This window comes from Scardinius erythrophthalmus (assembly GCF_964197995.2).
Source record: "Scardinius erythrophthalmus genome assembly, chromosome: 9".
NCBI lineage: Eukaryota > Metazoa > Chordata > Actinopteri > Cypriniformes > Leuciscidae > Scardinius > Scardinius erythrophthalmus.
In genome coordinates, this window is record NC_138229.1 from 9,581,575 (window position 1) to 9,608,996 (window position 27,422).

Here is a 27,422-nt window from a genome sequence, read left to right on the forward strand (position 1 = left end):
AATTTATAATTTTTGTACATATTTATACTGAATGGAACAAAAAGTACATATCTTTTCATCATGTCATATAAATGAGTTGCAAGTTGGAGTTTAATATAAAGCGCACAGAACATCATCTTGATTAAACTGTCACAAGCAGTTTCACCTCTTGCTCGAGGTGTACTTTCTGTGTTCTGAGTTCTTCTGGAAGAACTCAGAATTGGCAGCCAGTGTGAGATCGGTTTTGAAGATTCTGTATGTCTGTCTCTGATAGTATCAGCTTTGCTCAGTCTTTAACTGATTGCGTCAGCTTCTCTCAAGCTATCCCAAGTCTAAATCAATGAAACGTTTCACCTAAGACCAAGGACACAGCAAAAAGCCCCAAATAACTGCCGAACTTCAGACTCTGTAAAAACAACAATTTTCAACATTGCTTTGTGTGTGTGTGTCTGTGTATATATATATATATATATATATATATATATATATATATATATATATATATATATATATATATATATATATATATAATATTTAATATTTATTTACATTCACACCCCCGCCCCCCTTTCTTAATTGATATATTGCTTTTTGCATGTTCGCCCAGCAAGCAATTTTGCGTTTAAAAGATGTCATATAGCCGTCCAAACACAGCCCTGACCTCTAGGCTAAAACGAGGCAAAATTTGGGCTGTCAGTGAAAATTTAATAGACGTCTAACCATAGCCCAAGAATATACTATTAACGCATAGAACATGGCAAAGAAATGAAACCAAACACATTGTAATCACTGTTGACTTTGCTTACATGATGGAATATCATACATCTCGCAAGTTTTTTTTTTTTGGCAAAAACGACATGTAACCAAATTCAAGGTTATTTTGGCTAGAAATGGGTTACCCATAGCCGGACTATATTGGGTCTATAGTTAACCTAGACAGTGAAATGACGGTTATTGCTTGCTGGGTCTGTAGCAGGGAATTACTAAAATGTTGGCATCAAGGATTTATTGCACCAATAACAGACCTATCCAAACATTTAATTTTGCTTCGTTCAGAGCAGAAGCAGCATTTTTGCATTCCAGCTTTTTACTGCCTTCTGTCCAAATTGTAAGTGGTTAGAAGGAAATAAAATGATGTTTAATACCATTCATAGTATTAAGAACTGAACTGTTCCTGTTTTCTATTAAAAAAGAACTTTTGGTTTCAATATACCCAACCAGCTGCTCTCAGAAACTCTCTCAGACAGCAAATTAACCACATCCAGAAACTCTCGCTTCTGATTCCACTGATCTCCTAGCTGTAGCCAGTCACATTCCACAGCCCTTCCTGTGATCTAACAGGACGGCAGAGCTCTTACGAAGCGCTGTGTGTTTGATTAAACTGTCCGTAAGTGGGGAGAGGGGAGATCAGGCGGGATCAGCGTGAGTCTGTTGAACAGCAGCTATCGGCCAGGGAGAGCCACGCGTGCGTGCGTTTTTATAATGATGAATGTTGTTAACCTTTAGCCCAGTTTGGTTCACTCTCAGTCTCACTCCTGCTAGATTGTTCAGATCCAATTATGGAACATGTTGAGATCTTTCAAGTGTCTACGTGAAAGAGAAAGAGAGAAAGTTTTTATAAATAGAGAGAGGTGTCTGGCTGCAGGTTAAAATTATCAGTGTTGTGGAGAAACAGATGTGTGTGTGCATATACAGTACGTGTTTGTGTGTATATGTGTGCTCCTCAGATGTCCACACTCAACGTGCTTGTGATGAAAGCAGCACATTGTGGAGTCACCCATCAGTCTGGCTGAGGATGAAAGACCCGTGTTGTTTTATTCAGCAATTTCGCTCTGAAAGCTCCGCTGTGTGGCTCGTCTCAGCTGCTCTACAGAGTGGTTTTATTCACCAGGTTTGTCAGCGGTGAGAAGTGCGCTGTGTTGTTTAATTCACCGTAGAGTCATTAACACAGACTGTGGCTTTTTTCCCCCTTGAGATAAAATCTGCACTTGTTGCATGATATGAGCTAGAAAATAACACTAGAACCTGTCAATGAGCCTGCATGTGTGTTTGTCTGTGTTTGTGTATATACGTGTGCGTGTGAATCTGATTCAGCCGCGTCTCTGTGGGCTGAGACAAAAGAGCGTTAATAAGCGTTTCTAATCTGAGTACTGAATGAATGATACACAAAAAGGGACCACATATGTACAGAATAAACAGGCTGGAGAGAAACAGAGAGGAAATAAGGCAAGCAGAGGTGGCACTAGAGCGAACAAGGGATGGATGGAAGAGTGAAAGATGAATGGAAACCAAGAAAGTGGAAATGAGAGACAAGGAGAGGATAGAGAAGAGCGATGAAGGGCTTTCACGCTGTGTCATATTGTATCATGCAGCATAATCACACACACACACACACACACACACACACACACACACACACACACACACATTCACAATCTTCTCTCTATCGCTTTAAACCAATCACATGACATAAGCTTGGATGGTTCACATTACATTCCTTTAACATTTGGGCACCATACCAGCGATTACTGGAAGCGTATACACACATGCGCGCACGCACACACACACACACACACACACACACACACACACACACACACACACACACACACACACACACACACACACACACACACACACACACACACACAAAATCCTTCTCACTTTCTCTTGCCCAAGCAGGTGAGAGATCTATTTATATACTCGTTAGAATTAATTTGCAAGCTCTGAATGAAGTACAACCTGCCAGTGAGTTTCTTGTCATGAAGTACTTCACATAACTAACACATGCTTCTGAAGTGTCTTTCATTGCGTGCCGCACATGTCTTTATGAACTTCAACACATCACAGTAAGTGCTCTGTCCTCACACAATTAACACGTCACATGCTTCACATGTATATTTGTGCATGAAATCTGTGAATTGACCATGGTAAATGCTGGTTTGCTTGTGATTGATGCGCTAGCAGTCATGGCTCAGTGAATGCTGCAAATCTCATGCAGACTATAGAATCAGTATGTCACATTCAGTCTTATTTTCCGGATATCATAACATACAATTTTTTTTTTTATGTATGCACAGTATGTGTGCACGGTATGCAAATTGCATGGAATATCTGACATACTACATTTGCAAATATACACAGTATACAACAGAGAACAGAATACTCTACAGGGCTCTATACTTATCATTTTCTCAAGCATTTGTGTACCTAATTTGAATAATTTAGGAGGAACACAGTAAAAAAATTTAGTGAATTTTTTTGTTATTTTGTGGCACATTAATGTTACAAGTAGACATGAGCTTATGACAGATTATGACAGAATTAAAAAACATATTGTGCGTCGTGACAATAGAGCTTACCTTCCAATAAACCACTGTATTATTTTAAAGGCACATTAAGTTTCATCGCTAGAGGTTGGATATTCAAAACAATAACAAAGTAGTAGCTTGATGATGCCGTGAATGAGCGTGGCATCAAGGGAGTTGTCATCTTCACCTCCACAGCCGATGGAAAGCATGTTCATAGATGAGCTAATGTATTATAGTTTAATTAATGTTACTGTGTTATGAAGCTGGGTGGGCCGAGAGGCATGAGATATTTTATGCTGCTGTTTTAATTATGCTTATATGCCGGACGGACGCTGTGGCTCCTTACGTTTTGTTGTTTATGTTTATTTTACAATTAAAGTTATGTTAAACATCCACCTTCTTCCCTGAACTTGAATTTTGTTACAGATTTAAGATTACAGATTTAAGATTAAACATGTTGTTAACAATGATTAGTTTTCTGTCGATAAAGGGAACCAACCAAACAGTTGCTCACCTGTCTAATAAAGCACATAATATGAAAATGGTTTCTACGGAAATGAAACTGGAAATCGAGGGTACGGTAGATATGACGTCACTGACAGGTGATGCAATGACACGGGCTGTTACACTGGTTAAAATAACGGATATCTCCATGTTATACATAACGGATATATATAACATTGTACAGTGTTTTTTGGATATTTTACTCTAAATATTTTACATACTGTGCCTTTAATTGAATTTCTTTTGTTATTATTGTTATAAATAATATTTTATTCTAATGATATTCAATAGTAATAATTATTACAATTATAATACATTTTATTTTACAAAGGTAAAATTACAATACTAATATTCATGGCTGTCTTAATATATTTGCCTTCAGTCATTAAACCATGGAGCTTTTATGGTGAAAAACAGATTAATAAATGATTCTCATTAGAAGATGTCATGTTGCATTTTTAAATGCATGTTATAAGCAGTTTACTTAATTAGACCCTCCATTTATAGTGTGCCAAATCAACCAGGAGGTAAAACTAGCTGCATTTTTTCGAATCTGTCATGGGGAGGGACTTGTGCTCATTAGCGTCGTCAAGATAACATGACATGCTAAGCTCTTTACCAGGGTCTAATTGTAAACTCTTTTCCTGGGATTAATTTCAAACTTCACCTTGAACAATGCTAGCAGTCAAGCCGTATTGGATAAGACGCAGCAGCGCTGTTGGATGGAGAAATGAGTCAAATGCACAAATAGATGTCTGACTGCTCCTTCCTACCTATAGAGCATAAGCTAAACGTTTTCCAACTGTAGCTGTTTAAAGAATACATCCATCTCCTCCCTGCCCTTTTCTCCGATTTGTATTTTTTCTTCTCTTTTTGTCTTGACGGAAATGGTTTAAAACGAATCATTAAAATGTAGAATTGATCACTGAACATGACATGTCTTCATTCTGTCTCTCATTTCAATGTAAATGTAATTCCTTACATCTCTCCTCTTCAGGTCTCTGCATGTTTCCATCTCAGTAACTACGACACACATTTTGTCTCTGCTGCTTTTCATTTTGCTCAGTCAAGTGTACCTCTCATTACTCTAAACCAGATCAGGGGATTAATTTATAATATTCTACTTAACATCATCATGGGATTCATATTTTTATTATATTAAACCCGATCAGGGGATTAATTATAACAATGATTCTAAACAGAATTGCTGGATTAATGTAAACCTAGTCATGACTGAAGTGTTCATTTCTTTTGTTACGTGAAACCTGATAATAACATTATTTTTTAATGGTGTATCTTGAAATGGAAAAGCTTGGTGTATTGTCTTCATGATCGATGTGTAATTTAGATGGAAAGTTTTACAGTTTCAAGGTTTAATTTAATACTTTTGGACTCGATATTTTCTAAGGAAGATGTTTTGAAGAGACCTCCACCCACACTTCAGTTCAGTCCACAATTTTTCTTGAGGTTTATTGAACAATAGCAGTAAAGACACTGATCATCTTATGCTATTGTGATTATTTCATATCCAGAACTCGTAACACATGCCCTCAGAAATGCACACATGCATATTCATGATGGCCAAGCACACTGACACTATTACTAAGAATATCATAGATGTCTCTATGCCTTTGCCGTGTACACTGAGTATTGCCTAATATATTTTTAAAAGAATATGTGCAATATTGTTTCTACTTCTGCCGCAGTACCTCATTGCATTTTAATACATGCCATCTTTATGCACGTTTAATTCTGTGAGTGGCGATATCTTGAAAATGTATTATGATATCCTGATGTCTGGAGGGGGTATTTGTTTAATGTTTAATGATTAAATGATCAAAATATGAGGAAAATGTTTAATATTTTTTACAATATTTTAAATGTGAAGGTAAAGCAAAACACTAAACTTGGTTAAGGTATTTATCTGACAACTACATGTTTTATTTTACTATGCAAAAAATGCATAGAAACAGTTGCCTGGCCAAAAAGTATGTCTGCACAATTTGGCATGTTTCATTGTGTTATCACAAATTAAACAATTGACTCCAATACAACTATGTGACATGATTACAAAAATATTTAAAAATGATTTAAATGTTTAAATAAAGGGTGAAGATGTCAATTTTCCTTGGCCTTACTCGCACAGCTCTCACTAGCTGGCATCCGTTACACATGTAGTCCATGCACACCGAAAATGAAATACTGTGAACAGTGTACATTCTAGTGTTGTCACAATAAGTCGATAAAAACATAACAATTCGTAGTGTTAACTCTGAGTACTGAGTACCAAGTTATCAATACTGAGTACTGAGTACTAAGAATCAAATGTTACTGTTACTATTTATAACATGTTTTTGCAGCGTTGAGCGTTGTGGGCAATCACAAGCTATGATAACTATGATAACTTGCAGTGTTTCATGTAAACTAATTATGAATGAATGTACCATTGTTTGTCGCACTGTCATTCTTATATGTGAGTATTATATTGTAACACATATCAAATGATCTATAACACACAAAGCAATAGTGACACATGGTAAAAACATTGTTACTCACACTTGTGTGTTGCGAGTTCTCAGATTCAGTATCGGCACTTCATCATCTTTTATTTTTAGTCTCTTTGAACTGACTACTTGTGCGATCTGGAACTTCATAAAAAAAGTTTATCCACACTTTCTTAATGTTAGTATCACAATGAAGGCAATTGAAAGGCAATTTGTTCACAACGTGGCACTGGAAAACGTCTTGTAATCCTCAAAGGCATCTATGGTTTTGTTGCTCGAGTAATCCTGTGTTTGCCTCTCTCTCGTATTTACTACTACATGATGTGCGAAATCTGCTAATTCGTAGGCGGGGCTAAAGAGGCAATGATCTGAGGCAAAGTCTGAATAATTTACCATCTATGGAAACATTGTCATTCCCTTTAAAATGTATAAAAATAAAAATATCTTTTAACAGAGGGAAAGAAGCATGACTCTGGAATGCTGGCAAAATCTGGGCTGTTGGCATTGCTGCAACATCATGCCGTGTCTATAGATGGTCATCCAATGTGTGTGTATGGGGACCCAGCATACCCAATGTGTGTGCATCTGCAAGCCCCATTTCGACATGTTCATCTCACCCCTCAAATGATGGAATTCAACAAAAGAATGAGTGAAGTCAGAGTGTCTGTGGAGTGGTTGTTTGGGGACATAGCAAACTACTTCAAGTTCATGGACTTCAAAAAGAGTTTAAAAATTGGTTTGAGTAGTGTTGGGAAATTGTATGTTGTGTCTGGTTTGTTAAGAAATGCACTAACTTGTCTGTACGGTATCAGACATCACAGTTTTTTTAACTTGGATCCTCCACACATTTGTGACTATTTTTCATGAGGTAACATACTGTATGCACAACTACACTGTGCTATGTAGGCCTATAAATAAATAAATTAAAAATAAAAATAAATAAATATAACATAGTATACAAACACACAGTATAAAAACAGAATTGTATTTAAAAAGAATTAGACATTTTATAATAACAGATTTTTATTTTATTATTAACATATAGTATACAGTGGTGTGAATAAGTTTTTGCCCCCCTTGGTAAATATGATCAAATATGGCTGTAAAAAATAAATCTGCATTTTTAGTCCTTTTGATATTTTATTTAAAAAATGTGCAAAAATCTAACCTTTCATTGAAGTAAAATAATTGAACACCTGACAAGAGATCAGAGACCATTCCTCCATACAGAATCTCTCCATCCTGTTCTCCGTTATAAGATTTCTAGAACAGGCTGTCAGGTTTAGATTTTTTATCTGTTGGTATTTGATCGAATCCGTGATGCCATGTATCTGAACAAGATGTCCAGGACCTCTGGCAGAAAATTAGGCCCACAGCATTAAAGATACAGCAGTAGAGTATTTCATTTTTCACATGGGGTACTTTTTTATCCCTGTGTGCACCAAACCCATCTTAAGTGTTTGCTGCCAGAAAAGCTAATATTTTTGTTTCATCTGACCATAGAACATTTGAAAAGTAACTTACACTACTGGAACTTTAAACGGGATGGGTTCTATGGTCAGATACATGGCATCACGGATTCGATCAAATACCAACAGATAAAAAAATCTAAACCTGACAGCCTGTTCTAGAAATCTTATAACGGAGAACAGGATGGAGAGATTCTGTATGGAGGAATGGTCTCTGATCTCTTGTCAGGTGTTCTCCAAACTCATCAGGCATTATAGGAGAAAACTCAGAGCTGTTATCTTGGAAAAAAGAGGTTGCAAAAAGTATTTAATAAAAGGGGGCAAACAATTGTTCCCAACGTGTTATGGAGAAAAACATTTATTTCATAATGTGATTTCCCCCCACTTTCAATTATTTTACTTCAATGAAAGGTTAGATTTTTGCACATTTTTTAAATAAAATATCAAAAGGATTAAAAATGCAGATTTATTTTTTTACAGCCATATTTGATCATATTTACCAAGGGGGCAAACACTTTTTCACACCACTGTATATATATATATATATATATATATATAGTTAGTTAGTTAGTTTACACAAACACACAATATACATAAAGTATAGGCTACTTACAAAATGTTATTAAAAATATGCTATTTTATGTTAGCAGATTTTATATTTTATTATTAATAGAAGGATTTATACATTGAAATGTTTTATGAATGAAATCACAAAGAAATGTTTTTAAACTGCAAAAGAATAAAATAATCATTTCTTTGACAAACTTACAAAGTAATGCTTGCCCTTGCTATTGCTGAAGTAGCACAGTCTGCATTGCCTGCATTTGCTGTTGCTGTTGTTGCATTAGTTGCATCATGTCACTCATCTGCTTTTGTGTTTGTTGTGCTGCTCTTCAACCTGTATTTTTTCCTTTTCCCTCAGAACCCTCTCAGTCTGGCTTCTCTCCGTCAACAATTCAATGTTGTCATTCCCACTCCTTCTCCTACGTTTGTTGTTTGTCCAGTTCTCTCCCTCTTCACTAAGCCTCCTGTTGGTCTGGCTAACCCTCTCCATGGCCCTCTTCCTGCCTCTTCTGCTTTGGCCCTGTCCGTCTCTAACTTCCTCATACTCTTATCACTCCCTTTGTTTTCCTCAGCTGCTCTTTCTTTCTTCTCAAATTCTCGAGAGCAATTCAGTGTGTCTGCTATTGTAGACCAGGCCTTGCCCTTCACTGCAAAAAAATGATTTAAATAAATGTCAACATTAGAATAAGAAATAATGTTTTGTTTTGACTTAAAAAATTACGTATTCGTGCTTGACTTAAAATATTAAGTTTACTTAACTTTAGTTTAGTTTAGTTAGGTTGGATATTTAATTGATCTCAACAAATTTTAAGTTGTTTTAACTAATTGCAGAAAAATCTTTTACAGTGTTGTCAACACTGCCCTTCTTGTACCTGTATGGTTCTGCGAGCAGGATTTCTCTACACACTTGCTCTGCACACTCCATAGGGGCTCTAATCAACAAGAAACATGAAGTAGCCATAGCAATTTTTTGAAAAGTAAGTATAATTAACGGTCTTGATAGATAGCTAATAATAATAACTAATCCATTAATCTATTTCTAATCTGTTAATCTACTTTACCCAATATGAAAAATATTTGAATAGCATAGTAATACATTTAACATGGATTTTGAGAAGGATGTTTATGCAAATCGTTACAATTATCTTAAGTTTAAAACATTTCAACACAGGCTATATAAAAGACTAGTGGTGCAATCATAAACTGATGCAAATTACAATGTCATATGCCATAAAACATAACATTTATTTATCTAATCTCTCACGTTGTAGCGATACGGCAAATCAGCTGTTCTCCCGTAGTAAGTTACAGTAGAACGCCACGAAGTAGCAGTTAAAGTCGCGTGTGCGCAATAAAACGCCAGAATGCCGTTGCCGTTCCACCAGAGGCCGTTGCTTAAAGTCCCTAATGACGCAGAAGTAGGCGTTGCTCTTCTTCTGTATAGAGGCAAAGAAAATGTGATTTTTCAATTCATAACCCCTTTAATTAAACAGTATTTAAAGCCTATATGCTAATGTTTAAATGTATTCTTTATTTTTATAACTATTATTAGCATTGATAATGAACTAATTTAATTTATTTAATGTTTTTATTTTGAAATGGTTAAAAAACTATTAAAACAGTTACAATAGTTTTTACTGAAATTGGTACCCGAGAACTGTGAAATTTTACTAGTGTTCACACTGACTGCTGAAATTTTGGTATTGTGACAGCATTAACGCATTTACTATAGAAATAATATGAATAGTATGTTATTCAGAGCTCTTGACATTGACATATCTCTTTCTCTCTTTCTCTCTTTTTCATAATATAGCTGTCCAATATTCTTAAGTCCCAATTTGTGGTGTGCTTCAGTAGATTGGCGTGGCCTGACTCTGCAGCAGATTGCTCACTTTATTCCACAGCCCTTTTCCCAGGTCTAATTTGTGGTGCTCCACAGTAGATGGTTCAGGTCTGTTTTAGTGGTATTCCACTCTAGATTGCTGTGTTCTGTTTTGGACATTGAATAACGTCTCCCAGGTTTGCATGAATCGATTTCTTTTGGCTTTTACTGCAGTATTGGGCACTGGGCAGACTAATTCAAAAAGGTTTCGTCTGGCGTTTTATCTCGTTTCGCAAGTCCCGTTCTGTTTGAAAAGTTCCCAATGCCTTAAAAGTTATTCTCTTTTTGTTGGGTTGCTCAGTGATCTCATATTGTGCTGAGATGTTACTCATGTCCTGTGGTTTGAGCTGCAGGTTTGAACTGCTGTGCTGCCTTTTGTTGTGTTTTATGCTGTTTTATGCTCGTTTGCCTTTGTGTCATCATGTTTATTTGCCGCCATCAGACCTCTTTAATATATCAATTTGACAAGACATCCACCAATTTCAATGCTATTTTGGGATATGGCATTGCCTTTGTTTTCTTGAACACATGGGATGTGAATAAATTAAATTAAATTAAATTAAACATTTAACGGTTTATTTATTTCTTGACACATTGGTATTTTTAGTGTACATTTACATTTAGTGTACATTTTTTAAAATAAATGTCTGTGTGGTATTTTGTTGTCTTTAGCACTGTTCGCACTAGATTAGTATTACCTGGTGACCTCTAGTCATATGTAATCATTGCGGAGGTTGTCTGAGATCTTAATCCCATGCGAATCGTTCATGTCTGTAATTTGTAAAGTAAAAAATGACCTACCATATTTCGCCGAACACCGAGGTCCTGTGATAATATTAGTCCCGTGCGAATCGGCATCACTGTAATTTGGCGGGGTCTTATATCATTTTTTCAAGGTTTTTGTTTCCTGTGCGCCTTTTTATCCATCTTTAGCGAAGAATGGAGGCTGCGTTTTGATAGTATTTTGGGTGCTGGGTCATATCGCTATACCTACACCATACAACTATACAATTTGCAGAAAGAGAAAGCTGAAAATCATCAGTATGCAAAAACAAAAAGAATGATTAGATGGAGATGAATGACATAATATAGCAGCATGCGGTAAAGAACATTCTTCTGTTTATGATATATCATACAGCTAGACCTATAACAACAAGATATTTCCAAGCAATAGCCTATTGACATCATATCCAGGACATTCGAGTAAAATCACAGGCTTCGCTTATCCCGTATACGAATGCGCCACACTGTTAATGTACTGCTAATTATGGTCAAAAGTTTGGAATAATTACGTTTTTTTTCTGTCTCTTCTGCTCACCAAAGCTGCATTTATTTGATCAAAAATACAGTAAAAACAGTAACATTGTGAAATATTGATCCTTCAGAATCCTTCATGATCTTTCAGAAATCATTCTAAAATACTGGTGCTCAATTATGAATAATGGTTCTTATCACTATCAATGTTAAAAACAGTTTTTGCGGCTTGATATTTTTGTATAAACTATGAAATATTTTTTTCATGATTCTTTGGTTAACAGAAAGTTCAGAATAACAGCATTTATTTTGAATAGAAATCTTTTGTAACATTATAAATATCTTTACTGTCCTTGTTGGATAAAAACATTCATTTCTATTTTTAAAAAAGATCTTACTTACTTAAATGGTAGTGTATCACAGCTTTCATTAAAATATTAAGCAGCACAACTGTTTTCAACATTGATAATAATAAATGTTTCCTGAGCAACAATTCTGCATATTATAATGATTTCTGAAGGATCATGTGACACTGAAGACTGGAGTAATGATGCTGAAAATTCAGCTTTGCTATCACAGGAATACATTACATTATAAAATATTAATCGGTTATTTTTAACCGTTATTTTTAACCGCCTTGGTGAGCATAAGAAACTTATTTCAGAAACATAAAAAAAAAATCTTAATTATTTCAAACTTTTGACTGCCAGTGTATATTTTTGTTGTGATGTAATGCTTGTGAACCCCCTTGAAGAGGTTTATCTCATAAATTGTTTTTTCAAGAAGAGTAACCACTTCGCACTACACGTCTCCTTCAGGCCCGGGTGTTTGTTTGCACTGTTATATTGCTGAGACATCTAATCTTTTGTGACGTTCTTGTTCGCTCTGTTTTGTTTTTGTTTTTCATATGTTTGTTTGCTCTGATGTGTTGTGTGTTTGCTTGCATGTATTGTTTTGTACTTGTTTGCTCCAGTGTGATGTCATTTGTGCTGTTTGTTTACTCCGTTGTGTTGTGTAACTTGTGTTGTTGATGGCTCCGCTCTGATCTGTTGTGTTGGTCTTGATTGCTCCGGTGTAGCGTGGTGTGTTTGCTCTGGTCTATTGTGCTGTCTGTTTTTCATTATGCAGTGTATGTCAGTTTTCTCTCTCTTTCTCTCTCAGGGAGTGTCCTATAGATACCAATTACATCCACTCAGGAAAAGACAGAGCGAAAGAGAAGGAGGGATGGGGCAGAATGAGTGGGAGGGAATAGGACAGAGAATGCACAGGAGGGAGAACGAGTGAGAAAGAGGGAAGACGGCAGACAGACAGAGAGAAATTGGAGGAGAGAGATTCCGTCTGTGAGTGTAATAGTCTCCTGCTGTCAGACTCTGGGGAATGAAAGAGCGAAAGAACGAAGGAGAGAAATGGGAGGGAGATCGTGGAGAAGAAAGGATGTATAGTGACAGAACTGAGGGAAAGTGAGAGCAAGTGAGGCTGAGTTGCATGCACAGTGCATGAACGACTAAAGTGAAGAACTGAAGGGGAGAAACAGTGGAGAGCTGTTTAAAAAGAAGGAGGTGAGAGAGAGAGAGAGAGAGAGAGAGAGAGAGAGAGGGTGTTGCTGAGGAGAGCAGTGTATCCCTCCATTTAAAGTCTGATCACAGTGAAGTGTGGACTTTACAGTGCAGTGTACTTAATATTTCATTCTAGCTTGAGTCTATGTTTCTGTTCTGTTCTGTATGTGTGTGTCTCTGTGTGTGTGTGTGTGTGTGTGTGTGTGTGTGTGTGTGTGTGTGTGTGTGTGTGTGTGTGTGTGTGTGTGTGTGTGTGTGTGTGTGTGTGTGTGTGTGTGAGTGAGTGTGTGTGTTTGTAAATGCTATGATTTATGAATTAATATGAGGAACCTACTGTCCAAAAATGCAGTGTGTGTCTGTGCAAGTGTGCTGTTACAGTATGTGGTATGGGACAGTGTGTGTGTTGTTGTGCACCCTACATTTGAGTCTTTTATGTGGAGTGTGTGTGTGGTAATTATGAGAGGGGCTGCTTGCAGTGAATGCTGCTTTGGTCTATTGTGTGTGTGTGTGTGTGTGTGTGTGTGTGTGTGTGTGTGTGTGTGTGTGTGTGTGTGTGTGTGTGTGTGTGTGTGTGTGTATGTGTGTGTGTTCGGTTGAGAGCAGAGGGAGTCTTTGTGCTGCCGTCCGAAATAATTCCCATCATACTTCAGTTCTCTATTATTAACAAAATAACTGATTCTAACTGAAAAGAGAGAGAGAGAGAGAGAGTGTATTGATGTTATTTCTCATCTTCCAACTTTTCTATCATCAGCAAACTTTGGAACACACACACACACACACACACACACACACACACACACACACACACACACACACACACAGACACAACACTATTATCAAGATAAATGAGGACATACTATAGACGTCTGTTGTTTTATTTAATGCTGATTGGTGTCGGCGGCATGCAATCTAATATCACATGAGTGATTTTACAGTAATGGTATATATATCACAATCTAGTTGTTTTTGCTGGAAATTCAATTACAAAAGTTTTATATATAACATAACAATGTAATGTCTGTTTTTAATAAGCTAGTGACTTAAATGCTTTAAAAACGAAAGGAACTTCATCTCATTTTATTATATTGGGCTTTTTTTGTGTAATTTAATGGGCTCAAACCAAAAGATCAGATTATTCAAGTCTGGCATCAGTACATAAACTGATTTGTATTATGAAACAACAAAAGAGTCAAATAGTATTACGTTATAAATATGTTTGGATGAGCCACTTTGTCATAGAAACTATAGTATATATAAATGTATTGTTTTAATTAGAAATACAAATATATAATAATAAAATAATTATAATATATATATTATTTATATAAATATAATATGTTCACTTTTTTAAATGTCCAAAAATTAAGGTCCAAAAACCCTTTCTAAATTCAAACATGCATATAATGCCCAAATAATGCTCAGAATTCTCACTACTGTTGGTTCAATGCTCACATTCAAACCTATGATGCCCAGAAGTGCTGCCTAGATAGGCAGCTCAGTATTTTTTTATTTATTTTTTTATTTTGATCATACATACAATGCCCTCTAGGTTCCATTAAAATGTCCATTTGAATTATTCATAATGTTTAAGGCCAAAAAAAGCTGTCTACAGTACACACTACAATGCCCAAATATAGAATCCAGGTAGGCAGCTCACTATGCTTTCATATTATATAGGTTCGGTTTAAAACACACCTATGATGCTCAAAAGTGTTCTAGGTAGGCAGCTCACTAGGTTAATGTCAAACATTCAGACATGCTCTAAATTTGAACAAACCTATGATTCCCAAAAACGCTGTCTAGGCAGCTCACTAGATTTTGAGATGCAGCCAATGAAAAAGAGCACTTAGTGCTTTGGCAGGTATTGAGCAAAATGCAGCCAATAAAGCACTTTGAGAAATAAGAGGTCAATTACAAGGAGGTGGAGATATGAGATCTCTTTATCAAGCAAACAGACACACAGTGACCTCAGCCACCACAACGCCACCATAAACATCTAACAACCACGGCAGTATAGACTCAACTTCGAGCACTTTCTCGCTCACTATCGGTCCATCTCTCATACACACACATACACTGACAGACGCCAGGAGCCTCGGAGAGTCTTGTGATGGATAGAAGCAAAGAGAGGAGAGAACAGGGTCCTGAGGGAGAAAGAGAGATATAGAGACAGATAGAGGGAGTGACAGTGAGAGGTGAAAGAAGAAAGAAGGGGGGTGAAGAAGATAAACCGTAAATTAAATCATTTTAGAACAAAGGAGGAAGGTTGCTACGCAACCAGACAGGGAGGTTACCAGGGGCAACCGCTATGACCTGAAGCTTGACCCTCAAGACCAAGCGACCTCAACCCACATGCACGCAAAACAACCCGTTTTGCTTTCCTTGGTTTTAAAGAAAAAAAAAAAGAACTGAGGAAAGAGTGTAAAACAGCACATCAAAATTAAGAAAAAATCAGTTGGAGATTGCAATATATATATAGTAGCATATGCTGTGTGTGTGAATGTGTGTTTACTTAGCTATACTTCAGGGACAAAATTATGCACAGAAGCTAGCTAAACCTGACAGAACCTCCCTATGGGGATGTCCTCAGAGGTGAGAATAAATAATAAATCATGTTTATTTTACTTTAAAATGCAAAAACCTTTCATTAAGGGTAGGTGCGCTTCAAAATAAACACCCTCAAGTGCCAAATGTGAGTAAAATAAATAAAAAAAAAACACCTTAAAAAAAGTAGCCTTACCCTCACTGATATAAGTGATGCTCTGGTTTGAGTGACTGAACTAAAAAACACATAAAAAATCATTATCATAAATCTGTTGCATATCCTGACATCCTTTTACTTAATGGAACCTACTAGTGAGCCGTCTACAAAGACAGCATTTTGGGGCATTGAATGCATAACTGAATGTTCAAAACAAACTTATTGAGCTGCCTATCTAAACGTATTTATACGTTTTTTTACTTTATTTTTATTTTATTTATTTTATACTAAAATAAAGTATTTCTACTTCAAAATTTCATGTTTAATTCTATATTAATGTGACTTGTCGTTTATTTGTGAAATTTACTATAGCTATTTATGATGATGATTATTTTTTAAGTGTAGGCAGCATTTTTGGGCATCACATGCATGTTTGCACTTTTGGGTATCATTGAGTCATGTTCAAACGCTTGAAACAAATCTATTGAGCTGCCTTCCTAGACAGCACTTCTGGCCATCATAGGCAAGTTCAAACGACTGAATAAAGCATAGTGAGCGTGTTACCTTTGGGCATCATAGACCATTCGAAAGGATCCTATAGAATCAGCTCACTGGGTTTTGAGACTTAGCCGTTCTCTCTTTTTCTCTCTTTCTCTGGGTCATTTTGTCCCCTCTTGCCCCCTGCTCAGTGTCTCTCTCTTGGGGGTGAGACAGTGCACTAACAATGTTTGACAGGCAGAGGGAGGGAGGCCTTACCAACAACAACTGTGAAAAAGAGCGGGAAAAGAGAATAACTCTTTCTAAAAAATGATGTTTTGCAGTCATCTAATGAAGACCTTGTCTGCTGCAGGGTGTTTGAATGTTTTGTATGTTCTTTAACAGTGAGTTTTTGTAAATATTTTATATTGAATCTGATGATTTCTAGTATCTTAATGAGCACTTTTAATTTCAGCTTGATCCTCAAGCAAGCAAGGAACCATCTTTGTGTGCTCAATATAAAAAATGATGACGCTGTAACAATGTTGTTCCAATATCATTCATGTTAAATCTATTCGTTTGAAATGTGGTCGTCAGGACTGTTTGTTTTGACATGAAAATTACATTTCATATTTATATGGAACTTCTCTTCAAAGTGAATCACAAATTGTGTGAAAATGGAAAAAGAAGAGAGAAGGATGAAAAAGAGGGCGAATGACATAAGGATAAGGGCGTACACACCCAGGGGGGCAGTTATTGGGCAGAAAAGCATGTGTGTGTGAGTGCTTGGGGTGGGGCAGTTATAGGGCAACAGCTGGCATTGAGTGGGGGGTTGGAAAGGGTCATGTTAAAAAAACCTTCCGAATGACCTACTAATGCACTGTATACAGCTTTACACAAGTGTTTACTTGAGTATGAGAACTACAATGAAATATATTTGAAAATGTAATTTTATTCATGTGATGGCAAAGCTGAATTCTCAGCAGAATCAAAAACCTTTAAACAATAATGTCCTACTGTGCAATTAATCTAAAGTGAAGCGCTATATAAACTATCCTACTTTTTAATAATTTTTTTAAGCAAAAAGGTGATTTATGCTGCAAAGATTCTGTTTTTTGTTTTCAGTAAAATTAACCTCCATAATAGATACATATACTTGAGAGAAAATCTTTGTAAGATAATAAACCAAATGTACTTATCTTAAAAGATAATTTTTTCGCAAAAAAATGCTGATTAAGAAAATGATTTTGTAGCGTAAAAGGCATCTAAAATATAAATTTTTCGGCATGTATTTATATTAAATGTGATCTAAGATCTTGACAAAAAAAATAAAAAATTTGATATTAACAGGGCCGTCACTAAGAACTCTGGGCCCTGTGACTATATGTTGACCCATTACCTCTTACGGATCTCTTGTCGGACGGGTAGGGGGAGGTAGTGGCATCATCTGGCATGTTATATTAATTTCAGTTTGATCCTCAAGCAAGCATACATTCTGTTAATAAACAGAATGGACAATAAAAAAATACAAATCAATTTTATTGTCCATTCTGTTAATAAACAGAATGGACAATAAAAAAATACCAAAAATGTTATTGTCCATTCTGTTTATTAACAGGGCCGTCACTGAGAACTCTGGGCCCTGTGACTATATGTTGACCCATTACCTCTTACGGATCTCTTGTCGGACGGGTAGGGGGAGGTAGTGGCATCATCTGGCATGTCATATCCATAGATCTTCGTTGGAGCCAAATGGGTTCTTGCAATCTCCATTAAGCTTCATAAACTAATACACACACACACATTGCCAGATTATGATTAAGCAAATTTGTCCCAGCAGTTAGAAGATCAGTCAAATCAAATCTTATAAATATGCGTAGTCTGACCAATTAATAAGACAACAAGGACTAGTCCAACTGCACACGCACACACAAACAGTTGGACATCAGAGAGGAACCAAAAGGATGTTTAATGCCCGTCAAACGTTAATCAGGCTGAAAAATAGACATCTACATATGCAGTGGAGGAAACACAGAGACCATAACAGAGGCAGAGGGATAGAGGAGAGGGTGTAGAGGTGAGAGAATACCAGAGGGAAAATATGGAGGAGAGACAGAAAGAGACAGATGGAAGGAGGAGGAAAAGGAAAGAAGAAGTGAAGCACAGATGGAGAGAGATGAGAAAGGAGGAAGAGGGAAATGGAGAGATGAAGGGGTTATTTTTCACTGTCTGTTTTTGGACTGTATTTATTACACTTCAACCTGTGTTATCGCTCACATACAAACACTCATCTTCTCCCTCCCTCTCTCTCGTTTATTTGTCTCTGTCTCTCCTTTTGGCTTTCTTCGTCAGTCTTTCGCTGTATTCATCTGTTTATCTGTAATCTTTCGCTTTTGTCTCTTTCAGCAGCCGTCCTCTCTGCTCTCTCTCGTCTATGTGAGGAGGGTGTAAACGATGTTGCTTTAAATATAGGCTGTGTGCTTTCTACACCCTCACACTTTTGTGCATGTGTGAGCGAGAGACACCTAGAAAAAGGCAGAGAGAGAGCAAGATGGGATGGAAAATGACACTGTCTGGGTGTTTTTAAATAAACAGTGTGTGTGTGTGTGTCTGTGTGTGAATACTCAGGCAGTGCTTTTCATCTGATGGGTCATGACTCGTGACCCAAAAATGGGTTGCAGGGCTGAAGACTGCCGGAGGAACGATGCGAAATGTGAATAATAAATTCTAACTAACCATATATATGATCATGCATAGAAAAATAAATAGGCTTATCTGCTCCTCAGAGGAAGGAGAAAGTGCTTTCCATGTCTTTTGTTGTTGACATCAAAAGCAGTTTGTCCAGCAAACTCTGCTTTATTTTGGCACAAATTCACTTTGTAAAAGATTAACCAAGGTAAATTTAAATACGACCCAGACTACAATAAATGTGGGTTCATCTGCATTGAGGATAAACATGGTTTGAGCCAAAATGCAAAAATGCATTTTAAAATTGAGAAATTAATCTTTAATAAAATATAATGAATCACAATGAATCATTCTCAATTCGCAAATCAATTCAATTCAAAATTGTAAAACCTGTAAATCATGTTAATGTTTTTGATTAAAGATAGAGGGCACATTCATTAAAAAAAAATAGTGATGTGCATGGATAAATCATTTACAATTAACATTGCAATATTCCATAAAAAAAAAAAGTACATTTTTATTTTTTGGTGAAAATAATATTCTTTAAAAAATCTCTTTTCACTATCTTAATAATTTTGTTTTCACACCCACCATCACACCCCTCCTGATTTCACTCCGCTGGCTCCCAGTTGGGGCTGGAATCAAATTTAAGGTACCATGTCATTGAGGACACACACAGACATTTGTTTCACTATAGTGAGAACATTGCACTGATTAATCTATCAGGTTAATGATATAAAATCACTTTATATATCAGGTTAATGATATTTTCTATCACTTACCCCATCACAGAAACATGTGCAAAACACTAGATTTAAAGACATATTTGGCCGATTTATAAGCTTTTTTAACACACACAAAACACTCTACTCAGCATTTCTCCTCTTCTCTAGCTTGCTTCCTAATGCACTTTTCTAATAAACCTGGCTTTGTATATTGTGAATATTTGTCTCTTTGACTAATTGATTTTTTTCCTCTTTTGTAAGTTACTTTGGATAAAAGCATCTGCTAAATCCATAAATGTAAATGTTGTTAAAAAAATTTTAAAGAATTTTTTTTGTCACTACTTGTTGTCTAGCCTGACTACGTCAGACTTCGTACTTCCGCTCAATTTCATTTCGCTTCTGTTCTCAGTCTGAGACAGCTTCAGAGCTTTCTGTTTGCCACCGGTCTGGAAACAGCCGGGCCAATCAACGAACAGAGGGCGGGCTGAGAGCCGTGACGTACACGCTGATTGTACCGTGGATGCGTAGATTTACTTAACTTAACCTGCAAAAGTCGTTCACAGCCATGTTCACTCCGGTATTTCGCTCGATGGTTTTGTTTTCGCATCATACATGTGTTTACAGTGAAAGTTAGATGCGGCTGAGCATGCACATAACACACGCCATAACCAAACGTTATGTGATTGGCTTACGGGTAACCAATGATTTTAAACTTCAGACAAGCGCCCCCTAGCAAGAGAGAAAACACTTCTCTGTTATGCCATTCCAGACTCTGTCTACGAAGCAAAGTGAAGTAGCAGAGTCTGGTATTACCAGGCTACTTGTTGTCCATCCGTTATTCCAAACTTGTATTTGTGGAACAATGAATTGGATTTTACAAACCTTGATGTTTGGACAAAAGCAGGTGAAAAGTTCTTAAAAATATCTTCTTTTTTGTTCCAGGCAGGTTTGAAATGACATGAGGATGAGAATTATTATTATTAATAATGTCAGAATTACAAATTTCCAATCATGCAGATATGAGACAGTGAAGCCCTGCACCCTTTAGTACTCACTTTAAGTGCCCTTTGGAGTGAGTAGGACTGAGTATTGAATTCACCCAGATTCTCTCTCTCCCCATTTCCACTTCACTCCATCCACTCAGTGATTAGAGTCGAGTCAGTGTCCTGACATAACCAGTTAAATGGATCAGATGCCATTTTGAGAGTCTCAGTAAGTGCCCCCTGCAGCAGTTGTCCACTGCACAGAGAGCGTGTATGTGACCCACTAATCGCTTATTAACTGCTAACACTGCTCTAATTGGTTGCCGATAAGTAGCCCGCACTGTGTGCGCTAAAGCTAAAGGCTAATTTTAGCCTATTATCTGTTGGCATAGGTTCATTGGGTTTAGAGAGCAAACTCTAATTCTACCACTGTCAGTTTTGAGCGCACATTAGGTTTTCATATGCACGTGAATGCATAGCCAGATGTTGTGTGATGTAGATGCTGAGACTTAGTCTTTTCTCATCCCTTCTGTTCTAACTCTATTTATAAAAGCATCTTGTTAAAGCCTTTTAGGCTAATCAGGCGGAGTTTGTTCCAGCTTCACACTCGCCTAGCGCACCTGCGTTTGTCCCACATATTTGCCCTTGGAAATCCAGCATTTGGCCTGCGATTCAGTAGGTTAATCCCAGCTCTAGCGAAACATCAGGCTAGAATTAAGCCAGCGTTTAGCCTGAATCAATCCAAGATTGAGTCTGACAAAAGCAGTATCATAAGGCCAGTTTGAAATCAGAATCGGGCCAAGATTAAGCCAGCATTCAAACAGTGTTAGCCTTGCAATTAGCAATATTTGTCCCATCATTTAGCCAGCATACGCCCAACATTCAGCCAAGTTTTGCCCCTTGTTTAATCTCTTTGAGTCCAGAGCTTGGCCAGCATCAAGCTAGCATTTTCCCAGCATTCACTAAACATTAACACGTTGCTCCATTCAAGCTGCCATTAGCCTAACATTCAGACAGCGCTTCGCCCAGAGTTGATCCTGCAGTGGTCAGCATTAAAAAGGTCATCGATTATAACCTAAGTGGTAATTATTGGGTAAAGTGGAGCATGGGCCGCCCTGGGCGGAATTATCATACAGCTAGACTCACATTGGCATTACATCTGGCCTTTATACTCGCACTCACACAGACACATTTGAGAAAATGTTATCATCTGTTCGATGCCTGAAGGGCTTTACATGTGTTAGCCTCAAACCCCAATCCCTACAAACACTAAGCAACCAATATAAAATCACAAAACTAAGCAATTTTTCAGGAAATTTACATTTACATTTAATCATTTAGCAGACGCTTTTATCCAAAGCAACTTACAAATGAGGAGAGCAATAGAAGCATTTAAGCTAAAAATAGGACAACAATATGCAAGTGCTGTGACCCTTCCCAGTTTAGTCTAACGCAGTATACATATTTTTTTTTTTATTTCTTATTAAATAGATATAGAATAGAGGAGAAAACAAAAAGAAAGTATTAGTATTAAAGGGTAACTCTCGCCAAAATACAACCTAGGGTCTTTTTTTACCGTATTTTCATTTTTGGTCAAATTGCCTTTTGAATGGGAGTGCTTTGGGCACTTCTATGATAGCATCAAAAATCGCTATTTTTAAAACACTAAGAAGGCTCGACACAACATGAAACTTTGCTCGAAGTATCACCAGGGGCTCTACACATGAACTCGAGCATTGAGAACATTGTTTGTGTACACAGTTTACTAAAAAGAAAGATTTTGAACAACTCACTGTAGCTGTGTCCGCCGGCATTTTGACAGTCAAAAATAGTCGATCTCCGAATGTCAATGAACTGACTCTGAATTTTAGTATTGTTTCTTATATGAGGATCCTTTTTCAAATACAAGGTCAATATTGATTTTCACTAACGACAAAACAACAAATTATCCGTGAATTTATTTGGAACTAAGCTTTAGGAGCTTTCCATCTTTACTCTCCTCCCTGTTATGTTGCATTCGGAGATCGACTATTTTTGACTGTCAAAATGCCAGCGGACACAGCTACAGTAAGTTGTTCAAAATCTTTCTTTTTAGTAAATTCTGTGTACACAAACAATGTTCTCAATGCTCGAGTTCATGTGTAGAGCCCCTGGTGATACTTTGAGCAAAGTTTCATGTTGTGTCAAGCCTTCTTAGTGTTTTAAAAATAGCGATTTTTGATGCTATCATATAAGTGCCCCATGCACTCCCATTCAAAAGGCAATTTGACCGAAAACGAAAATACGGTCAAACTTAACAGTGGCATTTCCATTCTAATTATGCTTTTAAACGGAAGTTAGCCTCGGGAAGATTAACAAAAAGACCCTAGATTGCATTTTGGCGAGAGTTACCCTTTAATGGATCAAGTGTTGCCCGAAAAAGATGCACCTTCAGCTGTTTCTTGAAAATGGCTACGGACTCAGCAGCTCGGGTTGAGTTAGGTAGATCATTCCACCAGCAGGGAACAGTCCAGGTGAAGGTCCGTGAAAGTGATTTTGTGCCTCTTTGAGATGGAACCACAAGGCACCATTCACTTGCAGAACGCAAGCTTCTGGATGGCTCGTAAGTCTGGAGTAATGGGTTTAGGTAAAAGGGTGCAGAGTCAGTGGTTGTTCTGAAGGCAAGCATCAGTGCCTTGAATTTGATGCGAGCGGCAATTGGTAATCAGTGCAATTTTATGAGGAGAGGTGTGACGTGCGCTCTCTTCGGCTTGTTAAAGATCACTCTTGCTGCAGCATTCTGGATCAGTTGCAGAGGTTTGACAGTGCATACTGGAAGGCCTGCCAAGAGAGCATTACAATAGTCCACTAAGTCCAGTCTGGATAGAACAAGTGCTTAAACAAGAAGTTGTGCAGCATGCTCCGATAGGAAGGGCCTGATCTCCAGAACCGGGCAGTTCTAGCAATGTCTGTGAAGTTCAATTGATCATCAATCACAACTTTAAGGATCCTGGCTGTCCTGAATGGAGTTATGGTTGATGAAGTAAGAGCTGTGCTTGTAAGCCTCACTCCCCTGACCTCAAGGCGCTAGCGACTGATGCTATAGAGGCTGTGGTCTTTAGTGTCTTTGTTAGTTCTCCATGCTGGAGAACCCATGCCCGCTCAGAGCGGCTCAAGTTGGACCGGTTACACATGCCCGTATCATAAATGATGCAGGCTAAGTTCAAGTTGAAATTTAATATTTAATTTTGTTTTTAAATACCTAAATGCATATATGAGCAAAAATCAGATTTGAGCCATAGAAAACATGGCTAATTAGTAATTGCACATATCTTCTCTTAAGATTTGTTGTTTTTCTTCAGAATCTTGGAGACCTCAGTCAGCATTTTAATTATTATCATACCTGTTCAATTCCTTCCTATCTCTTTTCATGCTAATCGTAGTCTTCAGTTTCCTTCTCTGGCGACCCGCACAGCGTGAGATGCAGGCAACCTCCTCCCTGCCAATTTCTTTTCTTTCTTTCTTTTTTAGCAAGAAATACACAGCACTGCACTCAAAGATCATGATGATGGGGATGAAGCATCTAATTTTCACCTAAGTCTCACTCTCATTTTCTCACTGTCTTGTCCTCTCTCTGTCTCTAACTATATCTTATTTCATGATGCCATCTTGGTTTTCTCTCTTTTTTGGCTCTAATAACTTCTCATTTATCTCTGTCCTGTTGCCCAGATGAAGACCCCTTCCAGCCAGTTACCCAAGATGAGACGGTGGCAGTCGGCGGGGTGGTGACCCTGACCTGCAGTGTGAAGGAAAACGATAACTCCTCCCTCCAGTGGTCTAACACGGCCCAGCAGACCTTGTACTTTGGAGAGAAGAGAGGTGAGTGCCACCTATTTTAAAAGGAAAATGGTGATGCTCATGTTCTTCCAAATCTGTATGACTTTCTTTTTTCTGTGGAGTACAAAAGCAGATGTTTTGCACGATGTCCTGGCTGCTGTTTTACATCGAATTAAAGTGAATGGGGACTGAAGCTGCCAAAAATGGCAAAAAAAGTGTAGCAAAATTAGTCCGTATGATTTAGGCTATATATTTCAAGTCTTCAGAAGCAGATGTGTGAAAAAGAGGCTCATAAAAAATTATTTGTTCTTCCCGTCTGCCACTGCGTTCAGATCTCATTCACATTAATTTATTTAAAGGTCCCGTTGCATGCGATTCCATGTTTCAAACTTTAGTTAGTGTGTAATGTTGCTGTTAGAGCATAAATAATATCTGTAAAATTATAAAGCTCAAAGTTCAATGCCAAGCGAGATATTTTATTTAACAGAAGTTGACTACAAAAAACGGCTCGATTGGACTACACCCCTCTACATCCTGCATTGGTGACATCACCAGAACCGTTTCTTGACTAACCTCCGCCCACAGGAATGCTCCCTCAACTCTACTGGCTACTTGCGCACTTCTTATAACTTAGCCTACTGTGTTTACTCAGCTCTTACGGTGATTTTCTGAAGTAAAACTGACGCTTCATCTTTTGTGTGATGTACAATAAACTTTATTAAACTCATCAGTACATGTTTGATCATCATTCAGACAGCAGACTTGTAGGCTATTAATAAATAATGGATACATAGCCTACAAGCAGATGACAAATACGTTATAATAACCGTAATTAAACTACTAAACTATACCTGTTTCATCTCTATACAGCACTCTGACTCTGTAGGCATTATTGTCCGACTCGAAATGAACGCCGTTACTGAGAGTTTCTGATATTATCATCATTCCGTGAGATGAATTTTTCCTGACAGACTGAGCACGAGCTCATGAAGCTCCGCCCCCTGTGTCGTCCAGCAGCACCTCATTTGCATTTAAAGGGGACACACTGAAACGGCTCGTTTTTCTGAGCCCCAAAAAATGTCAATTTAAACATGCTGTAAAAAATGATCTGTTGGGTATTTTGAGCTCAAACTTCACATACACACTCTGGGGACATCAGAGACTTATTTTACATCTTGTGAAAAGGGGCATAGAACGGGACCTTTAAGCAAACCCTTTATTGTTTTAGCAAACTTTCATTCAGTCTGGCTGCATTTTGTTTTGTCTGGCTACATTATTAACTCTCTTTTTCATAATTCAATCAATTCCTGATGAATGAAATTAAATCTTGTTGTACATTTTTAATCGTGGAGTATTTTTACATTTATTTATTTATTAAGTAATATCCTATTTTCCACAAAAGGTGTCAAATTACAGATAAAACTGGTTGTAAATGGCAATTCACACCGACTTTAACAAACGGACATTTCATGACCTCTCTTTTACTCGATTGCTTTTAAAACTGTGGTCTGTGATTGCAATTACTTGCCATTTTGGTCTGAACAGGAAATTGATTTTTTTTTTACCCTTCTTTAGAGGTTTGCACAGAGCTCTTAGTCCCCCAACATCGAACACAAAAAGAATGCATGAGACACCTTCCTGAAACATTAATATCACCCTAAAAACAAACAGGTGGCTCTGTGATAACGAAAATCGAGGTGATAGAGTGAGAAAGACTGAGAGAGAATAGAGGAGTGACCTGATTAAAGAGGAAAACAAAAGAAGGTGACAAGAGAGCACCATGAAAAAGCAGAAATAGAAAACAGTCTATTGAACGAGAAGGAAGGAGGGAGCGTTGAAAGAAGGGAGAAAAGAAATACATCTTGTTGTATATCATCTTGTTTTCACAAAATATATTTAAAACTATATAAATTTACAGTCACACTTTAGTTTAGGGTCCAATTCTCACTATTAACTGACTATTAACTACGATTTTTGCCTCAGGAAACTCCTAATGACTGCATATTAATTGTTAGTAAGTTAGTTGTTAAGTTTAGGTATTTGTAGGGTTAAGGGATGTATAGAATATGGTCTTGCAAAATAAAACAATAATATGTGCTTTATAAGTATGAATAAACAGCCAATATCCTAGTAATATGTATGCTAATAAGCAACAAGTTAATAGTGAGAATTGGACCCTAAACTTAAGTGTTACCAAATTTACTTTTAAAATGATTTTTTTTTAAATTAGGATAAATACATTTTAGCAAAATTGTCCAAGATAATAAGAGTTTCCAAATTCCAATTAAGTTTATTTTTCTATTGAATTAAGTATAAATCCAACTAAATTTAGTTTGTTTTATGCTTTAAACAAGAAAAACAATTTAGGGTTAGAAATAAACTCGAATCAAGATATTCTCTGAAAACTAATCTCGGTCACACTTTAGTTTAGGGTCCAATTCTCAGTATATCCTAGTAATATGCCTAGTGATTGAAACTAAAGTGTTACCCAACACAATTTTGCTCCCCAGTGAATTTATCTAAATTTAAGGATGTTTAGATATTTGGAAAGCAAGACAAAAATACAGATTTTTTTGCATTTTGCAGTGTAGAAAAGAGAGAAAGAGCACAGTAAAAGGAGAACAGGAGACGCACAACATGCGCACAAGTGTGAAGAGATGAACAGATTATTGTGGAGGAACGATGGATGGGTGGATGAGCCAAGTGAGATAAAGGGAGGAATGACAAAGGAGGAGTGTGTGCATGAAAGAGCAGGATGGAGGACAGAGGACCGTCAGCTGATGAAGACAAATTAAGTGCCCTTCACTTACTGATAAACCATGAAGCACACACACATTTACTGTAAATCTGCGTTAGACACAAGTTCTCCTTTTGTTCAAAGGTGAAGTGTGTAATTTCTGCACCATTAGCAAAAATAATAACTTCTCAAACAGGTTTTCTCGATCATTGCCAGCCTGTTTGATCAGACCAACCAGTGGTGGGGGTGTGTGTGTGTGTGTGTGTGTGGGG

The 27,422-nt window shown here is 37.1% G+C and overlaps 1 protein-coding gene across 2 annotated transcripts in view; it reads left to right on the forward strand.

Annotated features, from left to right (window-relative positions):
* cadm3 (cell adhesion molecule 3) overlaps positions 1–27,422 on the forward strand; it is a 68,492-nt gene that overhangs the window by 15,627 nt on the left and 25,443 nt on the right. For both annotated transcript variants that reach the window (XM_081374208.1, XM_081374209.1), the window contains exon 3: positions 24,306–24,455. In XM_081374208.1, coding sequence (XP_081230334.1) covers positions 24,306–24,455 — 150 coding nt within the window. The remainder of the gene's footprint in view (positions 1–24,305; positions 24,456–27,422) is intronic.